Below are 15,099 nucleotides of genomic sequence, written 5' to 3' on the forward strand. Positions count from 1 at the left end.
AAAATCTGGGGTATTGATTTTCCCCTTTGACTTACATTGAAAAAGAGGAGATTGTAGACAGGAGACAGATCAAATAAAGCGCATTTGGGCTTAAAAACATTGGACGTGTCCTTGCTGAATCGGGTCTGTTGGCATGGATTGGTTGTACTACCACTGCCTCTTCCTTCTGCCCACAATGATTTATTATATTGCCACAGCCTCTCTTGCCAGTCCTGTATTGTTGGTTTGTTTCCCCTGCCACCCTTTCCACTGCCCTCCATAGTCTGTTGTGCTGCCACTGCCCTTCCTGCCTGCCCAATGTGGTCAAATTGTTGCCTCTGCACCCTCCTACCTGCCTTAAATTTTCAGAGTCCGTGCCCCTGGCCTCTGCCTCTCAACAGTATCCTAATGAACAACTAGATTGCTAACATTCTATATTTATTACAAAAATGTGGAACGCCTGACGTCATCTTGATGTAATCAAAACTGTAATACCTAGAGCATTTCCTTTAGAAATTACATATATGAGAGGGTCTTATTTGCATCAAAATTATGGTTAGGGCTCTAAAAAACTAAAATGAGGACATATTTTCTGAGTTTTGAAATAGCGACAAAGCACTTTTAAATTATTTGTTATCTTAATGTTTTTTTATCCAGTTGACCACTTGATTAAATGTTGCACTTAGGGGAGAGGATGTGGTGTTACTTCCAGAGCTGCAGACTTTGCAACTGGGGAACCAGGTTGGAGTTTCTGCTTCAGCTAGACATTCTGTGATTCTGGTCAAATCACTTAATCTCCCCATGTCTACAACCAAAAGGAATTTGTTCTTGTGTGATGTAACCAATGCTTCTGTAAAGCACTCCAATATCTGACAAGTCTGCACTATATAAAACTGCAAAAAGACAAAAAAAAAAGTGTTTTCCACACTTCTGTCATTGGACTACAGCTGGGTGAAATCTGTGCTACATTTGGGCTCTTTTGTCTCTTTTGGCCATCTTGGGAGATTTATTTGTTATGAAGCTTCCTAATTTCCTCATTTACTGCAGTCTCCTCAGTAGGAAATGCTTTCAGTTTTTTACTTTGATTCCATCAAGAAGGTATTCAGATATGTCACACATGCCATACATTCTGAATGTTAGCACTCTAGTTGCTCATTAGATCACTGTAGTAAAGCTACTGCTCACCACGGAAGTCTGCTGCTGGTATTAAAAGTGCATATTTCAGTCTGCATGTCAGAATTTTTTAATGAAATAGAAGAGGATTTGAGAAGTCACTCAAAATGTGCCCTAATTTTTCTTTCTTCAGCACTAATCATAATTTCTTTTGCAAAATGATTCCCCTAATTGTGTTCCTTTTTAAATTAAATGTTTTAAGTGTTACCATTTTATTCCAATCAAGATGGCTTCAGGTGTGCCATACTTTTGTCATAAGTAAGACAGTAAGCGCTCTAGTTGTTCTTAAGAACACTCTGGGACATTCTGTCATTGGGCTATACTTGGGCTACAACTGGGTGATATGTGTGCTACATTTGGGCTCTTTTGTCTCTGGTGGCCATCTTGGGAGACTTATTTGTTATGAAGTTTCCTAATTTCCTCATTTACTACAGTCTCCTCAGTAGGAAATACTTTCAGTTTTTTACTTTGATTCCATCAAGAAGGCATTCAGATGTGTCACACATTTGCCATAAATTCAGAATGTTAGCACTCTAGTTGCTCATTAGATCACTGTAGTAAAGCTACTGCTCACCAGGGAAGTCTTCTGCTGGTATTGAAAGTGCATGTTTCAGTCTGCATGTCAGAATTTTTTAATGAAATCGAAGAGGATTTGAGTAGTCACTCCAAATGTGCCCTACGTTTTCTTTCTGCAGCACTAATCATACTCTCTATGACAAAATGAACCCCCTCATTTTGTTCCTTTTTAAATTAAATGTTTTAAGAGTACCACTTTATTCCAATCAAGATGGCTTCAGGTGTGCAATATGTTTGTCATAAGTAGGACTGCTAGCGCTCTAGTTGTTCTTTAGAACACTCTGGGAAGCTGCAGTAGAACACAAAGGAATCAATTGACAGTCTCTGCCCTTGTTGGATGTACATGTTTTACTGAGAATGTCAGACTTTATTCTCACATGACTGAGAAAGATAATGTGAATTTACAGAAAATATGCTCTCAGTTTAGCTTATAGATCACCTTCCAAACCTCTGTGGGAAAAGCATGAGAAAATAGTTTTCTCTCAAACATGATTCATGATATCCCAGCAGAAGGCTCTTTCAGATGGTAAAATCACCTTAGAACACACCACAATTCCTAAAATGAGTATGGTACCATCAACAAATGATTTATAATGTACCTAAAATCTTAAAACCGTCTATTAACTGCAATGCTTTTTAATAAGGTGCTATCGTGTATATTGGTCCCAAGATGACTGCCAACATTTCTTGGATGAAGCCAATCAGATCTCACGATGAGATGTGTGGTTAGGCTACGCCGAGATATATATATTTCTTTTTCCATTAATATTTTAAAAACTACTGAACTGATTTACACCATGACTCTGAACCAAGGGCTACCTTTTTGCCAAATTTGGTGTAATTCCGTTCAGCAGTTCGGGCTGTAGCTGCAACTGAAGGTTCCTATGGAAAATTGCATGGGGAAAACACGTTTTGGGACCCCTTTTTTCTCAGCCCTCGCTTGCCGAATCACCTCGAAACTTTCAAAATAGGAGCGGACCGGAGCGCCCCACGAGTTTTAAAAATTTCACGAAGATTCGTCAATCGGCGCCAAAATTATTGGGAATAGAATGTTGCAATTCTCCTATGGTAACTAGGTCCTAACTATAACTACCTACTGGTGACCGTCAGTAGGTAATATATATATATATATATATATATATATATATATATATATATATATATATATATATATATATATATATATATTACCACGTCGTGAATTCGGCAATCATCCGGACATCGGCAAGCTAGGTACACGGACCTCAGTTAAGTGCAAATTATATTTTATTTAAAAAAGCAACAGCCATAACGTTTCGGCTCCTCCGAGCCTTGCTCACATGACAAAGTACCCACGAATGAGTGCAGCTTTTAAAGTGACAATTCCAGTTGAATGAACCTCACATGGGAAGCAGAGTCATAGAAACTGAAGATATACTGTATATTACATGAAAGACCCTATGACATTTAGTCATCTAGTAACCTACAGTTGAACATCAAATTAATAGAAATATCAAACTGTTGTTGGTCACAAAAAAATATATAAATAAGTGCAGAGTTAGCTGCGTGGTTTGCAATCAATGCTTAAATGCTTGGTCTCAAAACAAATAATTCATTTCACAGTAACCAGTATGCAGCTCAACTGACTGTTTACAGATACCAGAACCTAAATGGATATAATGCAACATGCGATCAGTCAACCTTTCCCAACCATGAATGAATATAAATTGCTAAAGTGAATGGTAAAAAGTAAATCATATAGTATCTTTAAAAACACGTGTCGCATAAGACTGAATAGTTCAGATACCAAAATATGCGATCCTGTGTCTTTTGTACAAATTATTTGAAGCAGAGCGAGGCCAGGCAAAAGAGGGAAATAGAGCTATTACAGATTAAAACAAAGGTTTTGATCACATCTCCCCGTGGAATAATGGCTAGGATAGAGTGTACGAAGAATGGATCAGGGACCATGTCTCCATGTGCAAAATCCTGCATACAGTACTAGTATTTGAAATAAATAATGGTATAAATACTTAAATATATAGAATAAATATCCATAAATAGAAAAATAAATAGGTTAAGAACATATCAATAAAATGTTGCAAGATTCCAATTAACCTGAGGGAGTTAATACCAATAAACCTCCCTTTAATAATACAGTTCTTCAATATTAAGCATGATATCTTCATCGCAATCAATGCCATATAAATTCCCTAAGTCATATTGCCACAATAAGAGACCGTGTTTGGCCAATATACGGGGGATGAAGAGTAAATAAACCATGTTCAGAATGTACTAAGTGCTGTATTACAAAGATCAGATATTCAGCCTGAACATGTGTGGAGATCCTCTGTAATATTCAAGCCCACTGGAGACTTAGAGTCCAATTGGAGAATATAACGGGTCTCTAATCTGCGCAAATTGGACTCTCTGTCACCGCCCCTCCTGCTAGGTGCAATAGCATCAATGATGAAATACTTAAGACCACTGTTATCACTGTTATGTGCTTCTCTAAAGTGTCTAGCAACTGGATAAGTATTATCCAGGTTAGAGATTGAATGATGGTGCTGCAATATGCGTTTGTGTGCGGCAAACTTTGTACTCCCTACATATCTGAGACCGCAAGGGCATATGAGCACATAAACAGCATACTCCGTTTTACAGGTTGACAGTTTGTTGATCTTATGTTCCCTACAGCTAAAGGGATCAACATAGGTCTTGGTATTAATACCATGGAGAGAGGCCTTACAAGTCTTACATTTTTAAAACCCACTGTTGGTTTGTAACCAAGTAGTCTTATCGATCACCTCCAGGTTGGTATTGACCAAGCAGTCTCTCATTGACGGTGCCCTGCTGCATGTGATCGAAACCCTTCTGGGACCCTCTAAACAACACTAGAGCGTCAGAGTATTTCTACCCTGCCCCCTTTATATGTTTTAAACACTTATTCCCCTTACTTCTTCAGCCTCGCTTCTACCGAGGCATAAAATGGCTGCCAACAGTCCCTGGTTTTGAATGTAGACAGACACTTGACAGCCAATTAGCATTCAGCGCGTGATCGGGAGGGTGCGTGCTCGGTTCGGGGAGGGTGCGCTTCGGGTGCGCTTAGGATGCGCGGATCCTCAGAGGCCATAGATATATCTATCTTTTTTACTCTAATTTTGTCAGGAACTACTGAACAGATTTACACCATTTATGCAAAAGGCACGTGTCTGAACTGAGGACTACCTCTGTGCCAAATTTGGTGTAATTCCATTCAGCAGTTCGGGCTGTAGCTGCGTCAACAGGTCCTATGGGAAATTGCATGGGGAAAACGCATTTTGGCCCCCCCCCGTTTTTTCTCAGCCCCCGTTTGACAAATCACCAGGAAACTTTCTGGATAGGAGCGGACCGGAGCTGGCCAAATTTGGGAAAATTTTACAAAGATTCGTCAACCGGTGCCAGACTTATTGGGAATAGAATGTTGCGGATTTCCTATGGAAAATGGGTCCTAACTATAACTACCTACTGGCGACCACCAGTAGGTAATGATGTAGGCCTGGCATAAGGTTTGTTTTGCTAGGTCCAATTGGCAGCTTAAAACTGCAATTACAGACCTGAGATGTTTTAAAAGGCTATATAAGTGGGTGGCACTGTAAATGCTGCATGCCCAGTAGTAGCATTTAATTTACTGGTCCTGGGTACATGTAGTATCACTTTACTGGGGACTTATAAGCAAATGGGGTGTAGGCCAATTTTACTATGTTTAAAGGAGAGCACAAGCACTTTAGCAATGGTGGGCAATTGCAAAGTGCATATAGTCCTAAAGCCAACACACAGAATTCAGAAAACAGGAGGGGTGGAGGCAAAGAGTTTGGGCATAACCCTGCAGAGAGGGCCAAGTCCAACACTGCTCCAGGTTTTCTGAGAAATGAGAGATTTGCATTTTCATCCTTCAGTTTTCAGGAAGCTTTGTTACAAATTCAGGCTGTTTGCAACAGACCTTTTTTTCCTTTTGACTAAACGCCCATCTTCCTTGTTACTACAGTTGGAGGTCAGACCCACAGGCAAAGGCAACAGATAATTTTCTTCAGAATTGGTCTCTACACCTTAATTATGCTTTCCCTCCTTTTATCATGATAACTAGGGTGTTAGCACAAATAGGCTATCAAAAAGCAACCCTTCTTGATATAACCCTTTTTGGCAAGGTTAACCTTGGATCCATTTGGTCCAGGAATTTTCCATTCATTCTCTTATTCTGATTCCAACTTTTCCCATCTTGCTATTGCTCAAAGTCACAATCTAATACTCAACAAGTCCCCCACCTAATAGCATGGATGGTTTCGGGCAGCCTGGAAAACCCCAGGAATTCAGACGGAAGCTGTGAAGCTCATTCACAAATCCTGGACTCCAGGACACCCAAATTGTACAGATCAGCGTGAATGGGCTGGAATAGCTGGTGCTTAGACAGAAGTGCAGTTCCCTGTCAGCATATGTCATTCTAATAGCCAATTTCTCAGAATCACTGACTTCCCATTGAAAGGCTTCCAGAACTATAAACTTATATAGATTAGCTATATCTGTGGAACATTTAAAGGTGGATGGTAAACCTGTTGTAGAACATCCATTGATTTGCCATCTATTAAACGGAGTAAGATTTACAAAACATCCTTTGCCAAAATACTATCAGATGTAGGATGTGACATGATTCTAAATTTGTTTCCCATTTGGTCTGGTAATTCTTCTTAATCACTCAAATATTTAACTGCTAAGCTCACTGTTCTTTGTTCTTCTTTGCTTGGTCTCCCTGAAGCATGTTTCCAATGTCATGGCTTTCGATGCTTTTTCTGTCGAGTATACCCCATTCGGAGTGTTTTTCGAAGTCCCCTGATGGACTAAAACTAATCTAATGCCTCGCTTTTATCTCTATTTAACACTGGAAATGTTAATAGGAATATAGTGTTAAAAAAAAAGATTTGAGAATGTCATCCTGTTTTGATCTCCGTTAAAGCTTCTCGAAAGCTAGTTTCATCAGCAACCTTAGGTCGTTCGGTCAAATGGATCATGAAATTGGCAGGAATTTACATTGTATTTTTCAGAATCTATTCCACTAGGGATGCAATGGCTTCCAAAGCCTTTTGTGCTTATGCGAGTTTGGATGACATACTGAAATCAGCAGATTGGTCTAATGTCTCTACTTTTAGAACATTCCATTGCAAACCTATTCCTCATATTGCTAATTCTGTTGTTGCTGTGCTTTAAACAAGCATAATAGGAGCAAGGTATTGTAATAACATGGAGATTGTTTGAGCTGTTGTAAAAGAAAGTCTTCATTTTATTAAAAACATGGAGGCGAGTATTATCTCACCCTGTTAACTATGTTAACTCTCCCTATCTCTTCATAAAGAAGATATACTCTATTTCACTGATGAATCTTCTTCAAGGAACCAATGCAAACTTCTTTTGGTGGACCATGCTGGAGACCTTTTTACTTTTCTGATGACTTAGACTATTGTTTTAGTTACCAATCGTATGTTACAAAGTTCTTAATGTACTCCTACAAGACAAGAGGATTTGTTGCTCCCAGTCAAAAGGTTTTGTGAATGTTCCTGATTCTGGCTGGTATATGTCATTTTGATGTTATACTGCAGTTGTTTTCCCTTGGATTCATAGGAACTGTAGTTTCTTGACTGAAATTCAATAAAAAAGGCAGAAAATGAAAGCATAATACTCGCTTTCATTCCTTTAATGTAATCAAGACTTCCTTTCACTAAAGTTAAGAAAATCTCTGTTAAGATTCATAGAGTAGATCTTAGACCAAGTAAAGGTTGGGGTGATACTTGGATGATCATCATCTTTCACTTCACATCTTAAATTTTATCTTTCAATACTGCAATTAATTTTGAGCACAAATATAGGATGTGTTACTGATAAAATGTATGTATGCATTGATTATGTTGCTGCATACTAACATACCTCATTTCTAAAACCTCAGGATCTATATTCATGGAACTGGTATATCAAAGAGTTTGATCGACAAGAAGCAGAGGAAGCACTACTTCAGGAAAACTGTGTAAGTAGCCATTACTTCAAATAACAATAAAACATTTATATAGTGCTAAATACCTCACGCATGTTGTTATTGTAATTTTAATTTAGAAGTGCATGACACAAAGCTACATAATGCAGAGTATAACAAAATACAGCTAAAACTTACAAAGTATCTATAACCTGTAGATGGGGCTGAGAGAGAATTACATGCTGAATTGCCACATTTTAACAGTTTCCTTAAAGGGAAGAGATTTGTTTTCTGAACATAGGTTATTGGGCAGGGACTTGCACAGCTTAGCGACGGAAAAAGATCTATCTCCACAGGCAACAGTAGGAGACATTGGGATAGTTAGATGATTCTGCAATGCAAAATGAAGTGTACGAGTGAAAGTGTAAAAAGTAAACTTGCCAGTCAGTAATGTGGAGATTCTATTGAAAATGTCTTTATGAAATAAAGGTGCTGCAATTAATCCTGGATCATATAGGCAGCCAATGGAAGGGATCATAAGATAGAAGCCATATAGGCATGACAACGTGCCATGGTAATAATCTGGTATGGCAACAGTGGGGCGACCCTGTGTGCCTCAGAACCTGGGTATGTATGTGATAGGCTACAATGGTTCTGTCTGGGAGAACCCAATTGCTTTGAAGAAAATAAAATTAAAAAGGTACCTGTTGAATAAGTATGACAGGTATAGCATTTGCATTGGTTAAATCATGAAAGGCATTTCAAATAACGTTGGAACGCATATCAGATGACGGAACACAGAATAAAGCAAAACACCTATTAGTAAATGCTTGCAAAAGACTTTTCTTTTATATCCATTAAAGCTTTGTCTATTTTTTAGATCCACTGACGGCTTCCACCCAGCAAGGGACGCCTCAGTGAGTCATCCCACTTTTTGGGTGAGTAATTGGACACCCCTTATCTACTCAGCTGCCTTGCATCTTTGGTTGCAACGAATTTCTGAATTCTCTTCCGCTCATTTTTTAGGCTGTCAACACTCCCACTTATCGTGAAGAAGACCCGCCATGACATTCTAATAACGCTCTGTTAGGGTTGAAACGTCGACGAACATATTTGGTTCAGATCAATCAAATCTCTGGTTGTTAAATCAATAGGCTAACCTGCTGTCTACCAGAGTTATTGCCCACCGTCATTCTGACCGCATTCTAGTTCCCGGTGTAACAAATTGTACATACTATCACCTTGTATATATGCACTGCACCACTATCACGGAGCACTTAATGTCACCATATCACATGTCACCTTTGTCAGTATTTCATGTATTGACAGCCTTCTCATTATTTGTAAATATTGATAAGGGGACGCGCTACTTACTTATCCACATAAGCCGTGAGGGGAACGGCTGGTACCTACCCTCGCCGCTCTGGTTCTCTGCTGCCAGCTGGGCTGTTTTGCTCTTTGCCTGATTGTAGCCACTGCCGTGAGGGGAACGGCTCGGACCTGAACTCTCTTTCCCAGGGGGCTGTGCGCGGAACGCGCTGGGCGTCACTAGAGGGCACCAGAGGCCCATATAAGCGACGAGCACTTCCCGCAGCACGGGACACGCTACTTACTTATCCACATACACCGTGAGGGGAACGGCTGGTACCTACCCTCGCCGCCCTGGTTCTCTGCTGCCAGCTGGGCTGTTTTGCTCTTTGCCTGATTGTAGCCACCGCCGTGAGGGGAACGGCTCGGACCTGAACTCTCTTTCCCAGGGAGCTGTGCGCGGAACGCGCTGGGCGTCACTAGAGGGCGCCAGAGGCCCATATAAGCGACGAGCGGTTCCTGCAGCGCGGGACGCGCGCAGGCGAAGCCCGGGCCAAGGGCGGGCCCGTCCTTGCCCGTCAGTACCTGGAGGAGGCTGGGCTGGACCAACCCTCTAATCCCTGGACTAATGGATTTTACACTCGCTCATCAGCCATAAGGTACTGAATCATAATCAGATTATTTGTGTCTACATTTTATCAGTTTTTGTTCCTGGGATGTGATGGCCACTAAAGCCCCTCCCCTCCGTATACAGGGGAAACGTGCATGTGCAGCAAAGCGCCGTGGGCTAAAGTCTAATCCACCCTCCCCAGCTTTGCCACTGCTATTGACCTGATGCTGCAGAAGGCGATTGGAGTCGTTATCTCTGAAATTGAACTGACAGAAAGACGCCTTTCAACTACTCCAGACTGTTTCCATCTCACCCAGTCTCCCTCGAACGACCCAGTGAACCTTATAGACTAGAACTATGGCCAAAATGAGGATCTTATTAATTCTGATCTTCCCTTATCTCTAAATCCTGAGACTGTAATTGATGGCACTACTTTCAAACCCTCTAGACCTAGGAAGAAAAAATCATTCACTAAAGGGGGGTGGGCCAAACCTAGGAAGAATAAGCAACCCCTTACCTGGTTTGACCATAACTGCAAGACTGCAAAGGGGGCACTCCTGGACGCTATCAAATCTCTGAATAGACCATCCATCAGACAAAAGAGATTGCACTATAAGAAAGTGTTAACTGAGGCGAAACAGGAATGGGACAATAGCAAATGGGACGCTATAAAATCTGCCCTTGGGAATAGAGATATGAGGGAATTCTGGTCAATAATTAGAAATGGTAGCGGGGTCGGCCAAAAGGCAGATGACCCCAATATTGCACCAGAGTAATGGGTTGAGCATTATCAACTCTTGTATGCTCCTCTGATAGCACCTAATTCCTCTCTTGATCCCCTCGCTCATCTACCGCCCCAGAATGTCGACAAGGCATTAGAATGTTCTCTCGTTAACTCCCCACACACACTCAGTGAAGCTTCCTATTTTAGAGTCACTCTATTGGAGGTTGAATCTGCTATAAAAAGGCTCCCTGTAGGTAAGGCACCTGGTCTCGACAATATCCCCGGTGATCTCTATAAGGATCAATTGGCGATCTGGGTTCCATATTTGTGCTATTTGTTCAATGCTATAATCATGGGTGCTAAATTACCGGATACCTGGGTGGGAGCTGAGATTATTCCAGTTTTTAAAAAAGGAACCCCTTTACTACCGTCCAATTATCGTCCGATCAGCTTGATCGACGTAAGCCATAAACTTTTTTCACGCATTATACTTGATCGGCTTCAGATTTGGATGGAGGACCAGTCGATTCTTAGTCGATATCAGGCAGGTTTTAGGGAAAAGACATCTACGGTCGACCAGTTACTTAGGCTCCAACTTTTATACTGGAAAACCGTTAGAGTAGAGGGTGGCAGCCTCTACTTAATTTTAGTCGACCTCAAATCTGCCTTCGACTTGGTACCCCGTCAAATCCTATGGGCAGTGATGGAGGACATGGGAGTACCAGTTAACCTTCTTAACATCATTAGGCAGCTCCACCTGGACAACTTTGCACAAGTGAGGAGTGGTAAACGGGGTGCCCTAACAACTAGATATCCAGTTAAGAGAGGAGTAAGACAGGGTTGTGTTTTGGCCCCGACACTCTGTTTTGTCTCTTTGTAAATGCACTGATTACCCACCTTAAAGGGGTCAAAGACATCGATGCTCCAAAGCTACTTAACGATCAGGTGGTGGCATTAATGTTTGCAGATGATACCCTCCTACTGTCCAAATCGCCTATGGGTATCCAACGTGCCCTGGACAGTTTTGCCAACTTCTGTCTTATAAGGGGGTTGGAGATTAATACCCAACTACGTTCATGGTCTGTAATCCACCCAAGACCAGATGTCCCAATCCCTCTTTGAACGGTACAGTATTGGACAGGGTTAATGTCTTTGAATATCTGGGCATTACTCTGACTGACAGAATGGAGTGGGGCCCACAACTGACCAAAGCCAAATTAAGATTGGTACAAACTACAGGTGGCATTTTAAGACTTCATAGAGAGTCCTCCTCTAAGCCAGTTGCTTCCATCTTGGAAATTTACAGAGCCCAAGCACGTGGTGCTATTTTGTATGGGGCAGAACTGTGGGGCCACTCCTCGATATCTGACATTTATAAGTCTGAAAATGCATTTCTTAGATCACTGCTGGCTCTACCTTCTAGCACTCCTCTTATACTCATTAGAATGGATTTGGGTATTAGATCCATTGAAGAAGTAGTCACTTTACGGCCTCTATTATATTGGCGTAGACTTTGGGTCACCCCTGAGTTGTTGCACTTTAGACATGAAACCCAAGAGATTTTGGCCCTTTTGGGATCACACAAATTGCCCTGGTTTGCCTTTATAAAGAATGAAAGCACAAGATTGGGCATCCCAGGCTTTTGGACCAACCCTGCCCTATCCTGTTCCGAGCTGTCCCGTGCTGATTTGGTTAACTTACATCGCACGTGCAGTACCTCGACTATCCTCAGTAACCCTGGGTTGGGCGTGCTTACACTCGATTTCTTGAACTTAAAAACTGTTTACAGAGTGGAGCCGTTCCTTGACGAGATATTGCCTATCTCTGCGAGAAAACTTTATTTACAGTTCAGATATGGCACACTCCCACTTAGGGTTTTTTCCTGTAAATGGTCGATTGACAAGTCCATGGAATGCCCGGCCTGTGGGGGTAAGGAAGAGTCTGTAGCCCATGTCTTCTTTTTCTGCACGGGGTATAAACCCATACGCCAACGTTGGCTTGTACCACCTTGCCGAAACCTTGGGGTTAGCAACTATAAACAGGCACTTAGAATACTTCAAACTAATACCTCTACGCCCATAGTTTTTTCGGTTTCACGTTTCATTAATGCTATGTGGCGCAGGAGAAGATCCTTTCTATAAATTCATGAGACCTATTAGTTTTTCTGCAAATCCGGGCAGAATTGCCTATTTGTTCTTTTTAACTTTTTAGCTTCAGTTCTTAATTGTAAATAACTCGTATAACACAACATTTATATTCTGCTTCTTACAAATGTTGCCAGTATTTGATATTTTACTATTTTACTGTTGAAATTTTGTATCTTTGAGGGTCTTTGACCAAAATAAAGATTATTTGATTGATTGATTGATTTAAGCTTTAATAGATCTAAAAGAAGAGTCTTTTGCATGCATATACTAATAGGTGTTTTGCTTTATTCTGTGTTCCAATATCATCTGATATGCGCTCCAACGTTATTTGATATGCTTTTCATGATTTAACCAAAGCAAATGCTACACTTGTCATACTTATTTAACAGGTACCTTTTTAATTTTATTTTCTTCAAAGCAATTGGGTTCTCCCCGAAAGAACCATTGTAGCCTATCACATGCTAATAATCTGGGTAGCAGTGTTCAATGTAGGTATTTGTCTAGTGGTATTTGTCTGTGGAGGAGTGTGGCTCAATGGTTAGAGCGGCAGACCCTGAAGCAGAGTTCTGGCCAGGGACCAGGGTTCGATTCCCGCCTCGGTGGAGCTCGGGCTCAATTTCCTCGGACCTGTCTATTCTCGCCTTGGTGCCTATTCTAATCACGGGCCCCATGCTGCAACTCTGGGCAATAGCTTGCTTAGCCTCCACACCGGCCCCAACAGTGCTAAGGATGCCTGGCTTCACCCTGGGGGTTCCCAGGAGTGGACTCTTCACAGGGAAAGCCAGGAGGGGTTCCACAGCGGTATGAGTATCAGCGCCAGGAAACTGCTCTATAAGTACCTTGACATTCACATTTAGTAATGCTGGGGGCCAATGTCTACGTGGCTTCAAAATTAATACCAAGATACCAGGCTACTTTGGCTGAAAGGGGAAAAGATTTCTCTCATGACCTGCAGCCAAGAAGGGCTTGTCCAGTCTGTTGATGGAGGATATCTATCTCGTCGAGGGAACTGTTCACAATCGTAGACTCCCTATGTTCCCTACAGATTCCCGATCCGATTAAAAGCTCGCAGGAGCTCTGTGATAACATTGCTAGTTTTTTCCACACTAAAATTGTGGATATTTCCATGCAATTGGAAATACAGAAGAATCTTCTGGAAACACAAACTATCACTAATCTGGCAATGTTAGAAACCTGGCCAAAGGACCCCGATAAGATTTTTGCTAAATTTCCCCTCATTACTCTCGAAAATCTTAACCTCCTGCTGGATCGGACGAAATCTTCCTCTCCTCTGGATCCCTGCCCCCTAAAAACTCTGAAAGAGTGTAGGGACACCCTCTTACCACACATCCTGGATGCTATGAATAATGCCTTACAACATGGTGTATTCCCCTCGGCCTGGAAGAGAGCCATTGTAAGGCCGCTATTGAAGAAACCATCTCTGGATCCGGCAGTATTAAAAATTTTTAGACCTATTTCTCTACTGCCGGCTCCAGCTAAAATGCTCGAGATGCATCTAAATCAGTGTCTGTCGACATTTTTGGAGTCTTCTGGTTTTCTGGACCAAACTCAACATGGGTTTAGAAAACTACATAGCACGGAATCTGCACTCACTGTCGTGTCCAATAACATCAGGATGAATGTAGATAAAGGCCTGACCACAATACTGGTTCTACTGGATCTGACCGCTGCATTCGACACCCTCTCTCCCGCGGTCTTAACATCTCGACTTAGGGAGATGGGTGTAGAGGGGTCCGCTCTTAACCTGTTATCCTCCTTCCTAGACCAAAGAGAGCAGAGGGTCAAAATGGATAATTACCTCTCCCCTGTAAAGTCTATGCAATGTGGAGTGCCACAAGGGTCGGCTTTAAGTCCGACCCTTTTCAACATCTATGTGGCCCCACTTGCGAGACTAGTAAGATCCCAGGGGATGGAGGTGGTATCGTACGCAGACGATACACAGATTATGGTGTCTGTGTCACAGTCTATTAGCATCTCGGCTGCAGGTTTCAGGAGCTGCATGCAATCGATTGCCGACTGGATGACCCTTAATTCTCTGAGGTTGAATGGCGACAAGACGGAGGTCCTCATCTTTGGAAAGGATAGAGATGCCTGGTCGAATGAATGGTGGCCGCCTTCGTTGGGGGCGTGCCCAACCCCTTCTCAGTCTGCAAAAAACTTGGGGGTCATATTTGACACTGAGCTGGCTATGAACTTGCAGATAAATAGAACTGTATCTACCTGTTGGGGAGTTTTAAAAATCCTCCGTAGAATAGTTCACTACTTATCCCCACAAGCAAGAAAACAAACAGCTGTTGCACTGATCGGGTCTCGCCTAGATTATTGCAACGCATTATATACTCAGATCAACAAGGGATTGCTGCTGCGTCTACAAGAAACACAGAATGCAGCAGCAAGATTTGTCCTTGACCTTCCTATCTCAGCCTCTGTCACTCTGGCTAGGAAGAATCTTCATTGGTTGCCCATTGAACATCGTATCTCTTTTAAAATTGTTTGTCTAGTTCACAAGGCACTTATGGCAGGACCGACTGATGGATTGGGATCTCTGCTGTCTAGATATGTCCCTGGCAGATGTCTTAGATCT

At 41.8% G+C, this 15,099-nt stretch overlaps 1 protein-coding gene across 3 annotated transcripts in view; it reads left to right on the forward strand.

Moving 5' to 3' along the window:
- CLNK (cytokine dependent hematopoietic cell linker) overlaps positions 1–15,099 on the forward strand; it is a 1,059,843-nt gene that overhangs the window by 815,397 nt on the left and 229,347 nt on the right. For all 3 annotated transcript variants that reach the window (XM_085642412.1, XM_085642413.1, XM_085642414.1), the window contains exon 11: positions 7,682–7,759. In XM_085642412.1, the coding sequence (XP_085498538.1) occupies positions 7,682–7,759 (78 nt within the window). The remainder of the gene's footprint in view (positions 1–7,681; positions 7,760–15,099) is intronic.

The sequence above is a fragment of the Triturus cristatus genome, chromosome 2_2 (genome assembly GCF_964204655.1).
Source record: "Triturus cristatus chromosome 2_2, aTriCri1.1, whole genome shotgun sequence".
Classification (NCBI taxonomy): Eukaryota; Metazoa; Chordata; class Amphibia; order Caudata; family Salamandridae; genus Triturus; species Triturus cristatus.